At 39.1% G+C, this 22,974-nt stretch overlaps 1 protein-coding gene across 2 annotated transcripts in view; it reads right to left on the minus strand.

Moving 5' to 3' along the window:
• Positions 1-22,974, minus strand: part of NALCN (sodium leak channel, non-selective) — a 349,771-nt gene that overhangs the window by 46,224 nt on the left and 280,573 nt on the right. The window contains exons 19-28 of one of the 2 annotated variants that reach the window (XM_015439488.4): positions 22,408-22,494; positions 16,304-16,405; positions 15,797-15,866; positions 12,926-13,017; positions 12,715-12,837; positions 10,111-10,167; positions 9,747-9,867; positions 9,519-9,650; positions 8,362-8,529; positions 5,982-6,086 (exon numbers count right to left, since the gene is read on the minus strand). In XM_015439488.4, coding sequence (XP_015294974.1) covers positions 5,982-6,086; positions 8,362-8,529; positions 9,519-9,650; positions 9,747-9,867; positions 10,111-10,167; positions 12,715-12,837; positions 12,926-13,017; positions 15,797-15,866; positions 16,304-16,405; positions 22,408-22,494 — 1,057 coding nt within the window. The remainder of the gene's footprint in view (positions 1-5,981; positions 6,087-8,361; positions 8,530-9,518; positions 9,651-9,746; positions 9,868-10,110; positions 10,168-12,714; positions 12,838-12,925; positions 13,018-15,796; positions 15,867-16,303; positions 16,406-22,407; positions 22,495-22,974) is intronic. The other variant, XM_065533451.2, reaches the window with a different exon arrangement.

A 22,974-nucleotide genomic window follows, 5' to 3' on the forward strand; every position in this document is an offset into this window, starting at 1 on the left:
GAGAGCCAAATCAGGAATGAACTTCCATTCACAATTGCTTCAAAGAGAATAAAATACCTAGGAATCCAACTTACAAGGGATGTTAAGGACCTCTTCAAGGAGAACTACAAACCACTGCTCAGTGAAATCAAAGAGGACACAAACAAATGGAAGAACATACCATGCTCATGGATAGGAAGAATCAATATCGTGAAAATGGCCATACTGCCCAAGGTAATTTATAGATTCAATGCCATCCCCATCAAGCTACCAACGAGTTTCTTCACAGAATTGGAAAAAACTGCTTTAAAGTTCATATGGAACCAAAAAAGAGCCCGCATCTCCAAGACAATCCTAAGTCAAAAGAACAAAGCTGGAGGCATCACGCTACCTGACTTCAAACTATACTACAAGGCTACAGTAACCAAAACAGCATGGTACTGGTACCAAAACAGAGATATAGACCAATGGAACAGAACAGAGTCCTCAGAAATAATACCACACATCTACAGCCATCTGATCTTTGACAAACCTGAGAGAAACAAGAAATGGGGAAAGGATTCCCTATTTAATAAATGGTGCTGGGAAAATTGGCTAGCCATAAGTAGAAAGCTGAAACTGGATCCTTTCCTTACTCCTTATACGAAAATTAATTCAAGATGGATTAGAGACTTAAATGTTAGACCTAATACCATAAAAATCCTAGAGGAAAACCTAGGTAGTACCATTCAGGACATAGGCATGGGCAAAGACTTCATGTCTAAAACACCAAAAGCAACGGCAGCAAAAGCCAAAATTGACAAATGGGATCTCATTAAACTAAAGAGCTTCTGCACAGCAAAAGACACTACCATCAGAGTGAACAGGCAACCTACAGAATGGGAGAAAATTTTTGCAATCTACTCATCTGACAAAGGGCTAATATCCAGAACCTACAAAGAACTCAAACAAATTTACAAGAAAAAAACAAACAACCCCATCAAAAAGTGGGCAAAGGATATGAACAGTCATTTCTCAAAAGAAGACATTCATACAGCCAACAGACACATGAAAAAATGCTCATCATCACTGGCCATCAGAGAAATGCAAATCAAAACCACAATGAGATACCATCTCACACCAGTTAGAATGGCGATCATTAAAAAGTCAGGAAACAACAGGTGCTGGAGAGGATGTGGAGAAATAGGAACACTTTTTCACTGTTGGTGGGATTATAAACTAGTTCAACCATTATGGAAAACGGTATGGCGATTCCTCAAGGATCTAGAACTAGATGTACCATATGACCCAGCCATCCCATTACTGGGTATATACCCAAAGGATTATAAATTATGCTGCTATAAAGACACATGCACACGTATGCTTATTGCGGCACTATTCACAATAGCAAAGACTTGGAATCAACCCAAATGTCCATCAGTGACAGATTGGATTAAAAAAATGTAGCACATATACACCATGGAATACTATGCAGCCATAAAAAAGGATGAGTTTGTGTCCTTTGTAGGGACATGGATGCAGCTGGAAACCATCATTCTTAGCAAACTATCACAAGAACAGAAAACCAAACACCGCATGTTCTCACTCATAGGTGGGAACTGAACAATGAGATCACTTGGACTAAGGAAGGAGAACATCACACACCGGGGCCTATCATGGGGAGGGGGAGGGGGAAGGGGGGAGGGATTGCATTGGGAGTTATACCTGATGTAAATGACGAGTTGATGGGTGCAGCACACCAACAAGGCACAAGTATACATATGTAACAAACCTGCACGTTATGCACATGTACCCTACAACTTAAAGTATAATAATAATAAATAAATTAAAAAAAGAGATATACGGTTTCTTTTTAAGGAGATACAAATGTTTTAAAAGTGGCTGTCGTGTATACAACTCCGTGAATATGCTAAAAAATCATTGAATTGTACACTTCAAGTGGGTTTACTGCGTGGTATGTGGATTACATCTCAATAAAACTGTTAAATGGGTTTTAAAAATTAAACATCCATAGGAAATTTTTGACCCATTTCCTATTCTCCCTTTGGTTATTTTTGTTTCTTTGGCCATGATGGTCATATTTTGAACTTAAATCTCTTTTCTGGGTTCAAGGTGTAGATGATAAAATTCTTGATCACTGTTTGAATATTTCAACAGAAATTCCATTTTAATCTGCTTAAAGCCTTCTTTGACCCTAAACCATGTCTCCTTTTGGCCTCCTCCTTTTGGCCTCCTCCTTTCTGTCCCTGGACCAGCATCCTGGCAGTAGCCCAGCATCAAGCTTAGGGTTCCCTCGGCTTTCCCTGTCCTTCCTGGCCCACGTCTCCATTCTTACTACGATGAGTTCAGTAATGCCAACATTACTTCTTTCTGGATTATCAGCACAATTCTTTAAAATAAGAACATTTAAGTGCAAATAACGCATCTTTAATTTATAAAGCCTGGACAAATAAAAGGAAGAAAACTTACCTACAATTGCCCACAGACAAACACGATGAACATTTTGGAGTATACCTTGCCAGTCTTTCTTCCTATACGTATCTGAGCTCATAAAGTTTTCATTCTTCCATCACCCACTTTTTTCAGCTAAAACTTTATTGTGATTATCTTTCCATAACCATACCTTTTTACGTAGAACATTATTTGAAAAGGCTGTGTTGTAGTGTATTATATAAAGGTCCCTTGACTATTCAGCCTCACCGCCTTTTCCAATCTGTCTTCCTGAACCCACCTGAGCCCATCTTTGATTGCATGAAGCAGTCTGGTATCTTGGCGAAAACCCAGGGTGCCTGGACACTAGTTCCCTGCTTCTCCACTTATTAGGTGGGTGATGTTGGACAAATTATTTAATCTTTCTACACCTGTTTTCCTCATTAGGATATGGGTAACAAAAACAGCACTAGGAACAGTGCTTTGTACTTTGTGGGCACTAGGATGTGTCTGATTCCTCTTCTTACCAACCTTTTGTGGTTTCTCTTCTCATCAAAAAAATTCCAAACCCCTTAGCCAGGCATTTCAGGTGCTAGAGGATCTCTCCCTAACTTACATTTCTGGCCTTGTTTTTCAGTGTTTTCCTACATGGGCGGGAATGAAATTAACACTCACAATTGAGATTGGGTTAGGTACTTTGCATAAACAAGGTAATCTAATCTTCACAATATCATTGTGTGAGAAGCATTCAAGGCAGACATAGGTTTGGAAGGATTAAGTGACCAGACCAGGCCACCACCTCTCCTAAAGTAGGATTCCAATCTCAGAAGCTGTGATTTCGAAGCCCATGCTCCTTCCTCCTTGTTCTGTCCCTGCCTCCACACTGTGACTCTTCTTCGCATGCTCTGTGTCTTTCTTCACTGCTTGCTCTGCTTGGAAGGTCCTTTCCTGCTCATCTCAAATCCTGCCTCCTCCCTGGAGCCCTCCCAGCACAGTACTCCCAGTTGGAAGCACAATTTCCCATGCTGACATCATAGATTCCACGTTATTTCTGCTTCTCATAGGCTTTTGAAAACTGCTGACTTTATATTACTGTTGCTTGAACATGAAACACATGTTCTGATTGGACAGAAAATGCTGCAAAACAGAAGCAAGGACCTCCTAATGTTTCCATTCCACATTTCATTTCACCTATCACAGTGCCTTGGACACAACTGATATTTCATGACTATTTGTCAAAAGGTATCCTCAGCGTTTGTTTACAGGGCTTTGGTGACTAAGTCCTAGGCTCCATATCTATGACTATATTGATCTCATGCCATCTGTTGAGTTTTAAGAAAACAAACAAAGGAGCAGAGGGAGGAAGTGCTCAGCCTCCTACAAAAACACATGTTTTCCCAACTGGAAACTATGGGCGCAGCAACTCAAGCTTCGCTGTCTTTAACAGGAACTGTGTGTGATCTAAATGTCGGCGTATCTACTCTCCCCTTTTCTTTGGATTTATCTCTTCTTTTATTAAGATGGGTTGAAGTCCTCCGATAGAACTGATGTCACCTTCGCTCATATGGCGTTCTTGGCCTTGGCCTCTTATGTTTGGATTTGAGAAGATACAAGGACTCAAGCCCCGTCTCACCATGCCAATTTCTTTTCAATCATTCTGCTTGGTGCTGGTGCTCTCTGTGACGGCTAAGTCTCCTTAGGCTTTCCATCTGAGCCTTGCACAGACCTCACTGCTCTAGGAAACAGGATAAATGCTTCATGAAATCTGTGTCTACGCTCATCTGCTGGCTGCTGTCACCATCAATCTTCAGCTTTGGCTGGGGATGACTAGCTAATGTAAAATCACCATGCTCTTAGGCCACTGTTAATATACTGAGTCATCCAAGATTCCTAGCAGGCTTCATCCTGAAGTGTTGGTGTTATCTTTCTGGCCTCTGTTCAGTGTGGATCGAAAATCACTCTTCTTTCCACACACAAGCTTGTGGATGTTTGCGTCAGGTCTCTGTCACTTCCTTTATCAGCTAATTTGATACAGCATGACTGTCAGGCCACGTTCCTTGTTCTGTCTTCTGAGATTTATCAGAGCTCCTGGAATCTCTCCCAGTCTGGCCTTTGTTTCAAATTCTCATTATTAATATCATTTATAGTGTATTTTGGCTGGACAAAGATATAACCTGTATTTTGTAACAATTAGAGAACAATTTGTATCATTTAAAATCTGTATTAGATACCCATATTTGCTGGAAATATATAATGTAGTTCAGGTCTAGTAGGCCTTTTGAAGATACACATTTAGGAACTAAGGCATCATTTTATTGGGATCAAAGATAAAATACTTTTCTGGTTTACACATCAGCAGTAGTTGGATTACTTTATTAATCTATTTGTAACATAAGAATCCTAAGAGAATGGGACACAGTATGATATTGCAAAAATTGTCTAATTATTAACTAAACTGTGTCCCCCGCTTTTTTTTTTCTGGAATACACAACTAAATTCCAATCTCCCTTGCAGTATCCCTGCTCTTCACAGAGGAACATGGGTGCAGAGGATTCTCCTACAGCCCATTCAGATGGAGATGGCTCTCCACTCTTATCTCCAGCTCATTGAAGAAGGCTCTGAAGACATGGCAAAGGGTGGCGACAGAGGATAGAAGGCATGTGAGTCCCTGAGTGGTCATTTGGAGGAGAGCTGTATATATCGTATATATCGCAAATGTATATATTGCAACTGATCCAAGATACAATATATACATTTCATTATGTGAAGTTACCGAAATATTGGGCTTGCTACAACGGTGAGCCTCCCCTTATAACCAACGACTGAAGAAAGAGAAAGAAACGCTGTGGTGCAAGTATTCAAGTTTGGGTCTTTGTGGAGGTCCTTGTTGGTTGTCATAAAGAGGGAGACTCTGGGCAGCTAGAGCTAATATAAAAGCACTGGCTTTCTAATGGGGAGAAAGCTGGAGTGGGGAAGCAGTAAAAAGGGGTGAGAACCAAATGCTGCCTCTTGGACATTTTTGCATGGGCTGTTTGCTGATATGAGTCTTATATGACAACAAAGGAGGATCAAGTTAGCTAAGACCTCAAGGGAAAGTATCCGAAGCTCACAGCTACAACAGCTAGAATCTTGGGTGACCACGCTCAAGTTGTCAGCAGTGGATTGACACTGGAATAGAAGGGAGGAGTGACATTCTCTGAGGTGTGCTTTTCATCTTATTAAACTTTCTAGCCAGAAGAGACATATCGCATATGTTAAGCAAAAAGGAGTTTGTGGGAGGAGAATTCTTAGAGTTGTATAGGGAGTTCTTAAAGTAGGCTTGGCAGCCACTGGTACCACATATTTGCCAAGGGAGTGTAAACTACCTTTTTTTTTTTCTTTTTAGGGACAGGGTCTCTTGCTCTGTTGCCCAGGCTGGAGTTCAGTGGTGTGATCATAGCTCACTGCAAACTTGACTTCTTGGGTTCAAGTAATCGTCCCTCCTCGGCATTCCAAAGTGCTAGGATTATAGGCACATGCCACCACACTTGACCCTTAATTTTTATTTCAAAAGACAGAAAGGTACATCTTACCCTTCTAATAATGTTGGGATCATTGCACTTTGCCAGTTTTCCAGCAAAAAGCTGAACTCCAAAGCTTGCAAAAACGAGCATTAATGTCAGCAAAAGAATGGAGACCTGAAAGAAATTGATGAAACGTTAAATCTCTTGGTAAAGACTAAATATTAGGTTTGGTTTAAATGGTGACATAAATAGGAATTTTAAGATAACACTGTATAAAAATCATGGGTTTTTGATGATATATTTTAACTTTTCCACCAGAGGCCATATAATTAGCCTTACTGGAAGGTCAAAAGGAGAAAATTAACAAGATTTGAGTTTGTAAAATGGAAACATGAATTTCATGTAAGAAAATGGAATAAGGTATTTTTGAAATGGCTTGAACTTTCCTGATTTTAAAATCAACACCTTGCTCTTTTTTATTTAATGGAAAAGAAAAAAATGTTTAAATAATTATATTTTGACCATTTTTCTCCCAAATGGAGATATATATATGTATATATATAATTTTTTTTTTTTTTTTTTGAGACGGAGTGTCACTCTGTCACCCAGGCTGGAGTGTAATGGCACAACCTTGGCTCACTGCAACCTCCACGTCCTGGGTTCAAGCAATTCTACTGCCTCAGCCTCCTGAGTAGCTGGGACTACAGGCGCCCGCCACCATGCCCAGCTAATTTGTGTATTTTTAGTAGAGACGGGGTTTCATCATATTGGTCAGGCTGGTCTTGAACTCCTGACCTCAGGCAATCCACCTGCCTCAGCCTCCCAAAGTGCTGGGATTACAGGCGTGAGCCACTGTGCTCAGCCTGGATTCATGTTTTTATTAGCAGAGCACAAATGAGCCGGACAGTGGCTTAGCTGTCTTGTAATCGTGAAGGTGTGCATTAGAAGAATGTTCTATGCACAGAGGAAAGCAGAGAATTCAGTCTTGAAAAGCAAATCTGTTAATTAACTCATGCTCCCTCTGCTGGCTGACTTCTTTGGTCTCAGCAGAGAAGAGTGACAGAGGGTAAAATTTGGGACAAGTGAACTGCACTTGTTGAATAACCTAAACATACACCTAAGTATACTAAAATCACACTGACCACCATCAGGGAAAGGCACAAATTCTTCTCTAAAATTTATTAGTGATCAAAAGATTCATGTACATTAGTCGTCAGGTGATACTTTCTTTTAATTCCAGCTGTGTGAAGAGCCACCGTTTTATGGTTTTGCATAAAGAAAACAAGAATTTTTAAACACATCTTTAAAAAAAATCAGCAATTGGGAGACTGAGGTGGGTGGATCTCCTGAGGTCAGGAGTTTGAGAGCAGCCTGGGTAACACGGTGCAGCCCCGTCTCTACTAAAACGCAAAAAATTAGCTGGGAGTGGTGGCACGTGCCTGTAGTCTCAGCTACTTAGGAGGCTGAGGCACGAGAATCACTTGAACCCAGGAGGTGGAAGTTGCAGTGAGCTGAGACTGCACCACTGCACTCCAGCCTGGGTGACACAGCAAGATTCCGTCTCAAAAAAAAAAAAAAAAAAAAAAACAGCAATGATATACCTCTAGTAACATCACAATCTATCTCTAAAATACATTCGTATCAACCACAACTAGAGCTGTTTTCTCATTACAGGTATGTCTCTAGAAAGCAAGATCCAAAACGAGCCTATGTAAATTAACTCATGCTTCTCATGCACAAGCAGACCTCATCAATAATAAAAAGAATCTTTTGATCACTGTTTTGTAAGGCAAAGCTCTTTCTGTAACAGATTGTGAACAATGAGCCTCTTTCTTGTTGTTTTATCTCTGGCCTTGTGTTCAGAAGACCCTAAATCAACATTTGCCCAGCTAAAAAGTACGTTTTGCCCCCTCAATCATCTTTGTAATCACTCATTACTGTAATGCTGAAGTTACTTAAAGTGGGTTATACCTATATGTTGCATTTTAAAAGTTGTTTTGTGTTAACACTCCTGAGATCTAGAGAAGAATTCTGTGCTATACTCTTTCAAGAACACACAGAATGAAATTAGGAGCCCAAATGCATGAATTCCTAATCCCATTTGTGGAGTACACGGTGTTGAATCTTCTTATCCTTCATTTTCAGATGGGAGGAAACTAAAACCCAGAGTATAACTTAGAGTCAAGAGGTAGGACCGAAAGAGTCAGCAGATACGAACTCTTTCAAATCTCAGAGTGCTTCTCTTTAGGTGAATTAAATAAACTCCTACGCCAGAGGTGCCCACGGGTAAAGTGTTTGAAGGTGCATTGTGTTTTGTTAGTGCCTCTATAACCCTCTGGCAATAACCAAAACTATTGAATTGACCTTGATAAGCGAGACTCACTTTTTCCTCATTAGCTACTAGAGTTGGACTACTGTGAACTGGAATCAAAGGATAATTCTAACATACCAAAAAAATTTCCTTGAAGCCGCTGAAAAGTTCTCGAACAACTTTCCTCATCTGGGGCACCAGTTTGAATATGCGCAGAGGTCTCAGGCACCGAAGGACCATTAGGAGCTGAGCTCCTGATTCAGCAGGTACATTTTGAGGCATCCAACAAAGAAATATCAAGCTCACCTAAAGGGGAAAAAACAACCTCTGGAATTTATACAATTCATCTCCTGCTAGTTACATTTTCTGAGAGCGAACTGGCCACAACTTTTCATTTAGCAGAGATTCCACTCACTGGTTGTACGTGCAATCTGTTAACTTTAAACAACAAACCTCATCTGGACTTGCTAGATACCTCAGAGGAAAGTCATCATGTGTATGCAGGAAAGAAATGGAGGTGTCCACACCGTGTGTGCGTGTGTGTGTGTGTGTGTGTGTGTGTGTGTGTGTGTACACCAGTGCATTCTTTTAACTTACTACTCTGGAGGCTCCGCTGATGTCAGTATGGCTGGAATTCCTTTTATCAAGGTTACTGCTATTTTATCAATGATCTGCAACATGCTACCTGTTAATGATCACAATTTTCCTTGTTGTGTCTGCAAAGACAATGATTTCATGCCTTCTTGGACATACAGAAAAAATAAAAAATTCTTTGAGCCCATTTCTGTGGTTTTCCAGCCAGTTTTACTGGACAGTTGAATGGGCACCTGCTATAGCCAGGTATTTTATGCATTGGAATCAGGAGAGAGGTCCAATCACAATCACTTTAGTTGGCTTTCAACAATAAGGGGCTCATAATCAATAACATGGTTTATATGAGACAAACCTTTTTTTTTTTTTTTTTTAGTATAGAAGCCATAAGATTTGTGGGATGCAAACTAGGTTTGCTATGTTAGACCTTATTTGTGTATGTCTCATTCATACATAAAATTGTGATTAGTGTATTTGAACAACATAACTATCCATAGATATTTATGATGCTCTTAATTTAGATTTTACATGCATGGCCCTTATTTGTATATAATGAACTATGAACTACTCTAGAGTCCATTTAAGAATTCAGTTAGGGAATCTAAACCTCTGTGACTCATACTATATCTTGCACTTATACCAAGAAATGAGGAGATTTTACAAAACCATTACATTTTTCATTTAGGAAATAACCAAAAACTTACAAGATATATAAATATGTCCATTACTCCACCAAAGTCTCTGATGACAGCAGTTGGAGTGAAAAATAAGCCATCTGCCATAATCTTCAGATTAAGCTCAATGCTCATGAATATCACAAACACATACTCAGCAATCTGAAATGGGCAAAAGGCAGTGTGGTTACAATGAACGGAAAAACGGCAGGTCAGTATTTTACCTCCTAGTTGTAAGCTGAGATTTAGCAGCGGTACCTGCAAAGTAGGTGCATGCATGACTCTTCGAAACGGGGACTCAAACATCATGGAAATGCAAGAGCAGATGGTTACGATGATCATGACCCAGTCCAGGTAAGTGACCAATCCCAGCAAATCACTGCCAAAGACCAAACAAAATTGAGAAACATAAAGGTTCCAGGAAAGGCTTCTAAGACTTAGAGATGATGGCTTCTGTGGCTCTATCAACATGACTGGTATTTTAAAAACATCTTTCCCCAATCATCTATTTCACAGCACTATGTAGCAAGAAAACAAAAGAGAATTTTAATATTTGTATGCAGCATAAAACAGTACATGAAAACTTCAAATGTGCATAGAAAATGAAGTTTTTAATGCTTACTAAAGTTGATGGTACTTTGTATTTTTCACAGCTCCTGTGACAGGGTCTGTTTTAGATCTGTAAGAGAACACATATATAAAATTCTGCAACACAGCAAGCATGTTTTAACTTGCTAAAAATCATATTTGCAAACATCTACCTAAAATCTCTTGTACATCCTCTCTACAATGTCCATTATAAAATATGTTAACTGTAGGTGACTCTGGAGGTCAGAGAACATTAGACGAAAGAAAAAATCCAAAGAATTTGCAGTTGATGCTTATGAAAATAAAGTTTTATGTTTCTCAAAATACTTGATTTTAGACCTTGTGACTTTGTTCAGAATTTTCTAACATGGGTAGTACCAAATTAAATTTTGACTTTCATTTAAAAATACTCATTTAAAATCTTTGTCTTAATAGCTCAAGAATGTTCGTTCTTTGAAATTATTTAATTAAATCTCCACAATTTAAATAGACTTCTTCCTCCTGCATTTAACTGTGATGTTGTAGAATGATTATTTAGAATTTCTTGGAAGGGAGATTCATTGTTTCTACTTTCAGGAAGCCTGTGAGCACTGTCAATGAGATTGCTTACAGTCTTTGCGTATGTGTCCCCAGTTACAACAGAGTCTTTATCAATTGTAATCAACATCAGCTGCCTTGCTGATAAAAGGGAAATTCCACCACACTAAGTGAAGTGGAGAATTAGCCATGAGATGTTAAGGTGCAGGCAGCCAACAGGATAATTCAAGATAAAAAACCTACTTCGAGAAGTGATCAAATCGATCTCTAAACTGGCATTTTCTTCCTTTACTTTGAAAACTCATGGAAGATTTTAATAATTATGACTCAGTTGTTTTAAATTGTGAAAGTCTTTATAGAAGCAGAAAGAACAATACTCTGGCAATCAAGAGACAGCCAGGTAGTAGCTGGGTCCCTGAGCAAAGCCATCAACTTCTGCACGCTTAAATGTCCTCCTCTGTTGAAGAAGGGGGCACACAAATGACACTGAGTGGTCCCTGAAGTCTCTTCCATCCCTGAAATGTTATAATAGTTTGTATTAGTTTCCTTGAGCTGCTGTAACAAAGTACCACTGGTGCTTAAGACTGGGTGGCTTAAGCAACGTAAGTTTATTTTCTCATAGTTTTGGAGGCTGGAAATCCAAGATCAAGATACCAGCTGAGTTGGTTCCTTCTGAGGGCTGTGAGGGATAACCCTGTTCCAGGGCTGTCTCCTTGACTTGTGGACAGCCGTCTTCTCCCTACATGTCTTCGCAAGGTCTTCTCTGTGTATGTCTGTGTCCAAATGTTCCCTTCTTATAAGGAAACCAATCATATTGGATTAGGGCCCACTCTAATGACCTCATTTTAATTTAATTAACCTGTTTAAAATTCCTATTTCCAAATACAGTCACATTCTGAGGTTCTGAGGGTTCAGACTCTACTATATGGATTTTGTTGGGGGAGAACAATTCAGTCCATAACAGATAGCGATTATTATATGCTACTAATTAATAACAAAGAAATCAATTTACTTAAACGATGGCATCAGGGACAGTCCAACTACATAATGGGAACATGGAAAGTTTTCTCATTTCCTCCATGACTCTTAATGTCTTCGGAATATTTACTTAAAGGTACCGATATGGTTTGGCTCTGTGTCCACACCCAAATCTCATCTTGAATTGTAGCTCCCATAATTCCCACGTGCTGTAGGAGGGAACCAGTCAGAGATAATTGAATCATGGGGGCGGTTCCCCCATACTGTTCTTGTGGTAGTCAATAAGTCTCATAAGATCTGATGATTTTATGAGGGATTTCTGCTTTCACTTCTCTCTCATTCTCTCTTGCCTGTGCCATGTAAGATGTGCCTTTTGCCTTCCACCATGATTGTGAGGCCTCCCCAGCCACGTGGAACTGTGAGTCCAATAAATCTCTTTTTCTTTATAAATTACCCAGTCTTGAGTATGTCTTTATCAGTAGTATGAAAATGGACTAACACAGGTATGCTTGACAAAAATCCATTTCATCCATTGGTTGCCCATCAAACTTGGCTTAGGTGTCCACAAATACAGTGTCTTCAGCATTCACCCTACTGATGGCTTCTTACACATTTCTTCCATGTTGGTAGAGTAGAGACAGCGGACAGTGGGTTTCCTTCATATAACAGTTGGTAATGAAAGCACTAGTGAACTTTACATTATTCTCCAATAAACCAGTTGAGGTATTTTTACCACAAAGAAACTACAAGCCTGATGGAAGACATGGACAATGACCTTCATTTCACCATGTCCTTTAGTCTCCTTTCGTCTCAGTATTTCCAAAATAAAATATGGAGTTAATAATGCCGATATAAATGTATCAGGAAACTGCTAAAATGCACAAACAAAAATGGCTGTATTGTGTTTTATCGATGCGAGTTTTCTATAAATGTTAACTACTTGTGACCTTTGTTTGTTTTCCACCTGGTCGGGTGTTCAGCAAAGAGGAGCAGCATGATTAATTAGTCCACAGTTTATTTTGTGACCCCATTAGGATTACATGTTCCTTCTTCTTCATATGACAACACCCCTGCTGTTTGCATGGCTCAGGCCAAACACCTGGCTGAAATGAAGTGTACTTACGCGTTGAAGCGTGCTCGGACCACCACCCGGCAAAAGTTTCTGAACCTGTGTTCTCTCCCGACGATGAACAGGGGCTTATCGAAGTACGGGTGGTTCTCTCTGAGTTCCTCTTCTTGCACTTTCCTTGGAGGAGAAATTCGTGGGAGAATAAGGCTAAGGAAAATGTTGCCATTCCCAAATGAGAGCCATGGAACACTGCAGCAACCTGTACCTTTTCATCTCTGCTTGCTCCTTTTTCTCCTGAATCATTTTTATCTCACTGTCTTCTCTCTGTGCATTTCTGTATCTCACTGTATTGGAATGCTAGAAATAAATTAAAAGGGGGTATGTTAAAATAGGAGGGTTTTGAATGCAAAATATATTATCAGTTAAAAAAATTAAAACCACTATCTCCCTCGATATAGAGTATAAATATTAATTATATATATTTACTGTTAAACATATATTTATGCTAAATGTATATTTTATAATATGTATATTTATACTAAATGTATAGTTATAATATGTATATTTACACTAAATGTGTATATTTACAATAAATATATTTATACTATATTTACAATAAATATATATCTATGAGTTGTATATATTTACAATAAGTATGTATATTTATACTAAATGTATATATTTACATTAAATATGTATAAACTAAATGTATGTATTTACATTAAATATATAAATTTACAGTATATATAAGATTAAATATATATCTTTAATGGCCACAGTCTTCATAGCAAGAGTATTTTTTCCTCTGAAAAGTAATTCATTCAGCACATATTGACTGAAATCCTATTACGTGCCAGGCACTGTTCTAATGTGTGGGATATGGCAAGTGGAAACAAAATATCCTTGTTCTCATAGGATGTTCTAGTCAGTGGGAAACAGATAAAAAATAATTCAAAATAAGTATATTAGAGGATGCTGAGTGATCTGATTTTTTTTAAAAATCACAGTGGGTGAGAGGAATAGAGAGGCATTCACAGGCTAGAAGATTGTGATTTTAAGTGAACAGGTCAGGGTAGACCTCAATATGAAGGTGCTATCTGAGGAAAGACTAGAAGGATGTGAGGGTGTAGGTTGTGGTAGGGCTGCAGACATGTGTTCTTCCACAGCTGGGAGCAGGCCCGGCATGTCTACACATGGAACAGCCAGGATGCCAGTGTAGGTAAATCTAAGAGAGGTGAGCAGGCCATGTGGGCCCTTCACAGACCTTTAGATGGACCCCATGGAAGGTGCAGGGCCAGAGTTCCAGTAACTCAGTAGATTTTATAGAAAGCTCTCCTTAGACTTAATTATCTGTGTCTGCTATCATTCAGAATAAGTGAAAAAGTTAAAATTCTCTAATTTAAATCTCCCCTTTGTGGGAGAAAAGACCTTATAAGAATTTATTGGAAATCATCAGAACCCCATGACATTTTGCTATGGAGAAGGTGGGAGATGGATTTTGCTCTACTTCTAGATGAAAGATAGGGTAGGAAGTCTCTGAAGAAGTAAGCTCTGGCATTTAGACTATTCAAACAGGGCCTTTGCTGTCTATGTTTAAACACATTATTTTCAAAGACATGTTCTGATTTGATTCTTATGTAGGTTGTACATTTCGGTTGAAACGCATTGATGGCGCTTTGAATGAGGGTTGCCTCTTTGACTTTTTACCTGAAAATGTTCTCCGTGCAATATGGCTGACTCTGCAATTCTAAGTGCACAGGCCATGTGTTGGATTTGATGGCAATTCCATGTCAACAATATGGTAGCCAATCAGATAGAGCTCTGGATATTAAAAATCATGGCAGTAACAGATCTTGTGCCAACAAGAACCATGTCTATAGGGTACTGGTGATACCAGGTGTTCTCATTGCCAACTTCTAGCTCTTGATTTTGCCTGGAACACTTAATAAAAACCATCTACTCAGACTAAAACACACAAGTTTCTAAAGAATGAAAGCAGATGTAGTAGGCCAACACTCCAAAAACTCAAGAAATAAGAGGTAAGTGGTGAAAAAGACAAAAACAAAATAACCCCAAGGCTTTGCTAACTTTCTCTTGCTAACCCTCCTTTCTCAAGTGCCATCCTTGACTCTGAACATTCAAGACTACTTTTTTAGCCAGTTCATCCAGATTCAACCTAAGGCCTGTCTTTTAATCAGGACTTCATAATTACAGTTATTTAATATGCCTTTCCTTTCACTGTAATCTTTGCATGGTATAGCTGCTGGGCCATCTAACGCTTGGCTTCTATGCATTTTTTTCGTGGCTCCTTCATTTCATTTGGGTCTCTGGGATAACGCAGAGGGGTCTACGATAACCATCATATCTAAAATTCCCAGCCCCCAAATCCCCACCTTTGATTTCTTTACGTGACTTCATTTCACTTTACATTACAAAGCAAATCTGTCACAGTAATGAAGAGACGATGGAAAATAAAAAGAAATCACTCCAGAAATTCCCTTATATTTTTACGAACTTATGATCTGTCTCCTATTCTAAAATTTAAGCTCCAGGAGGGCATTGAGTCTATCCTATTTCCCCACTGCTCCTCATTCCTTAGAACAGGACCCAGCACATAACAAACACTTGATAACTATTTATAGAACTAGTAAATAAATACATGACCTAGAGTCTTTCTTGGGAAATACTAGCTAGTCTTTGACAGAAAAATTCTTCTAGAAATAAAATTTCACTTCCTCATATAAAAGCCCTGAAATTATAGACCCTTGATCTAGATTCTAGAATATTTGATTCTTAGGGAATATTCAAAGTCAATGATGCAAATCAAACCTATCTAAAATGCTTAAAGTGTCTTTAATTTCAAGTCAAATGCAACTGATATGACACTTTTGTGTTACAATTTTAACTAAGACATGTGCTTTGTGTGGGATGACTGGAGTTTTCTGCTGTTAACAGTTACTTCTGGTACTTGGCTACATAATTCCTATCCTGAGTTTCCTGATTCCCTCTGGTATGAAGTCTTAAGGAGACATGGGAATGCGGCAGAAAGACTCCGGCACTGACACTGTCTAAGCAGTCATTTAAATACATTTTCATAATCACGCTTCTGAAATCCAAAGCACTGCTTAAAACTTACATCTTGAGTCAAAGTTTCAAGAGATTTTCCCCTGCTGATCCTCTGGCTGTTTGATCCATGTCTTAGTGACCTAAAACAACCACAGTCACTGGTTAATACATTTCACGATCAAACCCTCGTTTCAAGCAGTGACCATGGTAAATTCAAAATAAAACACTTTTTCTGCTACAACACCACAAATGCCTATGATTTCTTTTCGTAGCAGAAGCTTATACTCTTTCCAAATGTCTTTGATCCCATCTAACAAAATTCAGAATTTTTCCTTCTGATCTTAAAAGTGAGAATTTGGCCATCTCCAAGGAAAAGGATTGTGAAGTAGAGATGTTTTTGAATCTTTGGATCTGAGTAGGTGTTTCATTGTTGTAACAAACAGCAAATAGAACTCGATTCCTCAGCCATGCCTGTCTGGCAGCCAGGGCTGACAGCGGTGGCTGTGTACAGCAACCATTTCCTGTAAAACCCCCTCTTTTTTACAGTCGCTGAAGCCCTGTCTTTCTGAGTATTTACCTGCGCTCTTGGCGGATGTGATGCTGCACGCTGAGGATTGACCTCTCCTTTGCCGGCTGCCCCTCGAATGATCCACTCAGCATGCGCTGTCGGGTGCAAGCTCTAGGAAAAAAAGAAGGAGCCCAAGATAAATGCATGGTTTGTACACTTGAGATGAATAATACATAAGTGCTCATTACTTTTATTATTTTAAAGGCAACACCAATGAAAACAAAGTACAGCAAATAACGTATAATTATAAAGGAAAATGAACTTTACGTTCTGTGTCAAGAACATTTACAAAGCAGAAGTACACGGCTATGAAGAACGGCTGGAAAATAAACAGAAAGCTCCCCTCTTGCCCCTCCTCCTTCTGCCTCCTCCCTCCTCTCCAAAAATAATGGTAGAGCTTCTATCAGGAGGCCATAAGAAGGAAGGCCAGCCTACCCACAGCGATAGGGTTTGGCTGTGTCCCCACCCAAATCTCATCTTGGATTCCCACGTATTGTGGGAGGGACCCGGTGGGAGGTAATGGAATCATGGTGGCAGCTCTTTCTTGTGCTAGTCTCGTGATTGTGAATTAGTCTCACCAGATCTGATGGTTTTAAAAGGGGGAGCTTCCCTGCACAAGCTCTCTTGTCTGTTACCATATGAGATGTGCCTTTCACCTTCTGCTATGATTGTGAGGCCTCTCCAGCAACATGGAACTGTAAGTTAATTCAGCCTCTTTCTTTCGTAAATTGTCCAGTCTCAGGTATGTCTTTATCAGCAGCATGAAAACAGACTCATACACACAGGCAATCATGATGTCGGTTTTGAATTTAAACAAGGTTTCTAATAAACCCCCTTTGGGAAGGATTTGTCCACTCAGGCTTCTGGAATGATGAGATATATGTTCCAAGGAGATTTTGCAGAACTTTAGGAAAACATAAAGTTTAGAAGCAAAAATGAGTCATAAAGAGCAGTAACTAAAGCTGGAATTATGCACAACGATGTAAACATACTTAACATGACTGAACTGTACACTTAGAAATGGTTTAGATGGCAAATGTTATGTGTTGTTTTTAAAATCACCATTCTAAAAAGAAAGGCACACAGTTTTTGGAATCATTACCTACAGAAACCTCAGTCTGAAGCTTACGGCTTCCTGGTAACCAGTTACCACTTGTTTAAACCATGGAGACTTTTAAGAACATGTTCTCTTTGGACCATAACTGGACTTGTGTTAATTTCAGATTTGCTAATGAGTGAAGACAACTGGGTGGCCTAACACCTGTGGTGTGAACGATTTTGGTGAGAAAAAAAATTATTCTCCAGAAAATTTTCTCCAACTGGGAATGACAGGAATTCCCTTGAGATAGTTGGTAAGTGGCAAGAAAATAACACAAGGGATTAAAAGACTTGTGTGCCAGAAGTTACATTGCTGTGAACCAGTTGGGTGATCTTTGGGCCCAACTTCCTTAGTGGTAAAATGAAGAGAAAGGCTTGCTCTGAAAGACAGCTCACAGGTTGAAAATGCAATGATTTTATCATATGCAAATCTAATGATACTCTATTTGCTCAACACCTGAACACATAATTCTGTCATTTTTTACATATAATTTTCATATTTAATATGTTTCTTAAGATGCATTTGTTGAATGGCTTTGAATAATATGATTACTGTCTGTCTCAGAGTTAAGATCTTTGAGAAAAGGATTTGTATGTGCTTAGCACACTTAAAATAGCAGTGCTTATGATACATGTATAATAGAAGCATTTTTAAGTACTTAAATATAACACGTATTACAGAAGAACTTATTATATAATAATACATCATATAAGAACTTATTATATAATAATACATTATATAAGAACTTATTAAATATGTCATATTTAAGTCCTTAAAAATGCTTTTAATGTGGATGAAGATAATTATGGTGAATATCTATGAAAAACCATACAAATTCACTGAACGTAAATGTATTCTTGGAAACAAACCCCAAATAATCATTATTTTTCATTTACAGCATGAAGCAACTTTTCTACAGATGCATAAATATGTCTAAAGAGAACATTCTGAAAAATCTCATTCCATTATACAAGGAGACCACTGGCCACACACAGGTTCCTGGTGGATGAAGGAAGGACAGCAGATGGAAGTTATAAACCTGAGACTGGATGGTAGATGCAGGAGCAAGGGAAGGGAATAGAAAGGAAGTTTTATAACCCTTTGGCCTGGAGCTGACCTGGACATTGAAACAGGTATAGAAAGATGCCCACGATAGGATGTTTCTGCATAATGAAACAGCCTTGTACTGCCTAAGCCATTGTCACTTTCCTTGGCCATGTAAGAAATTTTGCTATTTTGGAAAATAACAGTGTTGCCAGAAAGCTATGAACTTCAGTTGGACACAATCAGACCTGCTAAGAGGTTACATGTACTCTAATCCAATGTGCCCAGGTTCATACAAAAGGATGGTAGAAGTTTGCTTTATTATTTTTAAAGGAAATACAATGTTACCATAGATAAGCATATACAGTAAGGCAAACCATGAAATACCAAATAGTGTTTTAACATGCACAATATAATGACAGACTGATACAAATGGGTTCTGAAAAGTAACATGAAATGAAAAATGAATATTTCACCTATGTGAAAGCACAAAAAAATGACTTGTTTTATACTCCATGTTCCTACAGTATGTTATTAACCAAGCTTGTTTAATGCTTACGGCATTTTGTTATCATTAGTTATTCCCCTTACTAGGCTGTGAGGTGATTAGGGACCACTTTATCACTCAGCCTCCCATTCCTAGGAAGTTCAGTTCCTGGCCCTCAGGCTGCCTGCTGAACAGAATGAGTAAGTGAAAAGGTGGGGAGGGGTGAGTAGGGAGGGTAGCATCAGGTGCATGGGGACTGTGTGACCCCATCCCTAACTTGCTAGTCTCTCACGGTTCAAAGAAGTCCAGCCTGCAGTGCAGCTGCTGATGGAAAGTTCTGCCTTTTTCTGGAAGCCTAATGGAGAAGATGAGTTGAGAAAACATAAGCTTTAGAAGCACACACTTCTGACTTCAGCTTTTATAAGTTGTGGGACCTTAGACAGGTGATGTGCTTTCTCTGAGCCTCCATTTCTCATATGTAAAATGTAGAGAACAATAATGCCTTTCCTTCTGACTTCACAGGGAGTTGGAAGAAGTAAAAATGATTATGAATGTGATAGCACTTTGGAAACATCAACACTTTCTTTGAATTTTAGTTGCTATTATTTCCTGTTGTATCTTGTCCTGTGTCATGGTGGATGTTATAACACTCTACATAGCACTGGGGACTGAGCAGCAAGTTTGGCAGAGGATAATAGCAGAAGCTAAGTCTTTTGTGTTCTGACTGATAGTGACGTCCATTGTGGACCCATGCCTCCACCCTCAGAAAAGATACTGCATTGTTATCCCAAACCGAATGTTCTCTGGAATGAACGTCCATAATGGTATTGTGGCAGGCAGGTTTCTAAGATTACCCTGATGACCTCTGGCTCCTGGGTTTCACGCCCTTGGGTACTTACTTCCCTCCCCTTGAATGTGGGTGGCACTTAGTGACTTCCTGTTAAGGAGCAGAAGAATGGGAGAGGTTGCAGAACACTATGACATCTGTCTTCCTAGAGTCTCTCTCTCTCTCTCTCTCTCTCTCTCTCTCTCTCTCATGCTGACTTGCTCTTGCCCTCTTGTTTGCTTGCCCTGGTGAAGCAAGCTGCATTTTGTGAGGTGCTCTGTGGAGAGTTCCCCTTGGGGAGGAATGAAGCCAGCTGGAACTGAAGCCTTCACATCACAGCTCACAAGGAACTGAATCCACTAATAACCATGCGACTGAGTGGGGCTCTTCCCATTCAAGTCCAAATGCATGTAGCTTGGAGAGAGACATGACTAAGTGATGCCCAGATTCCTGACTAAAACTGTGAGATGAAAAACATGTCATTTAAATCACTTCAGTTTTGGTGTAATTTGTCATGCAGCAATAGATCACGAATGCAGTTACCATCACTGCCTTAAAAAGACGAAGCCTAATGTGCAGTGTGGCTTACAAAGCCCTGTTTAGACTCCCTCTAACCTCCCTTTCTGGTCTCGTCTTTACCAGGAGGACCCTCATTCTCTCCATGCCATTTTCTTTGGTCTTTTATATTCGTCACATACGCCATGCTCCAAAGAGCTCCAAGAGAGCAGGCATTGTCTTTACAATTGTTCATGATTATTTCTCAGCTCTTATCCACAGTAGGTGCTCAATAAATATTTGTGGAATGAATGAACCTTGAAATTCTGTGAAGATCAAATATTTTCTTTTTTGATCACTCCATGCTTCTGAAGCATGAAAATCATCACGGACAAAACAGCATGTGTTTAAAATATACTTTTGAAAGGGGCAAGTTAAATAATCTTAATTTTATCTCAAGTTAGAATATGATGCCACTCAGGAATAATGGGCTGCATACCTACGCTAGAAGAGACAGTAATGAAAAAAAAAAGACATTGCACCTTACAACTGAAAAATGCATAAATCTTTCTCTACGTTGTATGTGAAAGCTATTATGGAAGCCTGAAAGCCAACGTGGAAGCAGAGCAGGCTGTAGCAGGTGAACTTATTTCTATTCCTTTAACTGGAGATCAGATCTGTTGCTGGGAACGTGGTCTCCAGATACCTCCTCTTATAGGAATTGAATACTTGCAAGCCGCACTAGTGAATAACTACAAAATTTGAGACTTCTAATATTTTATATAAGAAATGAGATGCATACATCTTTAAAGTTACCAAGTAATGGACCTACGCAGGAGAAATACTCGAATATTCCATTTGGTTATATTTTGCCATTTTTCATTTTTCATTAGGGTTGAGATGCCTTTTGGTCTCACATAAGCACAAACGAGGTACGTTTTCAGGAAGAAAATGTTCATTTATTTGTCATCCAGAGTAAGAGCAAAGCTAATGGTGCTGGAAAAATACTGTGATCTTCAGGGACAGTCTCACTTTTCTTAGGGGAAAGACTGGGTAGTGTCAGGTTCTTAACATCTTCCCTAGATCTCTTCATAATGGCAAGTACTAGAAGGCCACTTTTTAAGGAACTCCATCTAGTGGCTTAATATAAAATATTGGCCTGCCTCCTTGGCTTCTGCAACTGGGAGGCACAAGACTTCAAGTGTCTGGTGAAAAATAATGAAGTCTTTTGTCTTGTCTGAGTGAGGAAATTCTGCATTATGCAGGCATATGTAATCCCTTTATTCCTGTTCCCTGGAGGAGAATTACAGTGAGGCATTTTCCTTTTCCCAGTTGGGGTTAATGTTATGCCCTCTCTACCTTTGAAAGTAAAACAAGATGAGGACCCCTGAGGATGATTCAAATGTGGGAATATTCTTCAGCAAACACACATTCCCAGTTGCAAAAATATTACCCCTGGTTTCTTGCCAAGCCTTTGAGAAAAAAAAATATGAAAGATTGATCCTTTTTTTTCCCCCTGCATTGCCTTTGTGCTGTGGAATTTCAATTGCTCCTTATATGACAGCCATATATATATAATCTTTTATGGAGGTTGGGGAAAGAGAATCATGTCTTGAAATTGTCTCTATTTTTCTTGACATTTCTCCATCTAAAATATTTTAAAATTGGCCCAAAGATTATGGTTATAAGAGAGATCTTTGGAGCTTTATTAGCCTTTAAACACCACTAGTTGTTTATAGACACAGTAGCAGGGGGTCCCCAGTTCGTTTCTTCTTTGTCTCCATGTCTTCTTTCTTAATGTCCCAGAACAAGGGTGTGGGAAAAGCCTACACATTCTGTAATGAAAGGGAGAGGTCTATGAGTCTTCGAATTACTTTCACTCATTATAGAAAAGTTAGATTACACAATGCCATCTGGTACTAAATGTAATTACCATCTGAAGGAACGGTAGTATAACTTTGCAGAGCATTCCATTTGAGGGATTTTGCTCAAATCTTGAACTCCACAAGTAATACATTTGGAAGTATTATCCGAGGTTGGTTAATGTAATGTAATCACATTAGCAGACAACAGGAAAATGGTCTTTCAGTGGTAATTATGTAAAACTATGACTGTATAACTAAGAGAATAGATAATGAGTATTTCCTGGAAATGGCTCTTACCTGACTCCACTAGAGTGACAATGTGATCTTCCCAAGTAGAGACAACAGCGGATGCTAATGGGTGAGCTCGTCGGTAATGGCCTCTTGCTGAGATGAGGAAAAAGCTGCATTTTTATCCTAGTGGATACCCCACTCCTTTGTGAGTCAGCCCTGTCCCGAGTAAGTGGATCTGGCTTTTTCATAGCAACCGCGGGTTAGTTCTTCCCAATCTTGTGTTATTCACAAAAATGTTTTCATAGAAAGGCATATAAATACATGGGCGACCAGAACTTCATTGTAGGCAGAAAATAAAATAAACCTTGAATGTCTTTATCTTATGCACTTATACCCATACTATAAACAAAAAAGAAAAATTAACTCATGAGAAATCCATGCCTTTAGTGCATCTATTAAATTTCAGCATTAAAAATGTCTGCAACCCCGCATCATTCACTGGGATTCAAATTTAGTAACCCAACTACTGACTCAGAAATGTGCAGATTACAATGCAAAGGCTGAACTTTTTACTACAATAAAAGTGAGATTTTGTAAATGTTGCAGAAACTGCATTGGCCAATTTTCAGCAGA

Source organism: Macaca fascicularis, chromosome 17 (genome assembly GCF_037993035.2).
Source record: "Macaca fascicularis isolate 582-1 chromosome 17, T2T-MFA8v1.1".
NCBI lineage: Eukaryota > Metazoa > Chordata > Mammalia > Primates > Cercopithecidae > Macaca > Macaca fascicularis.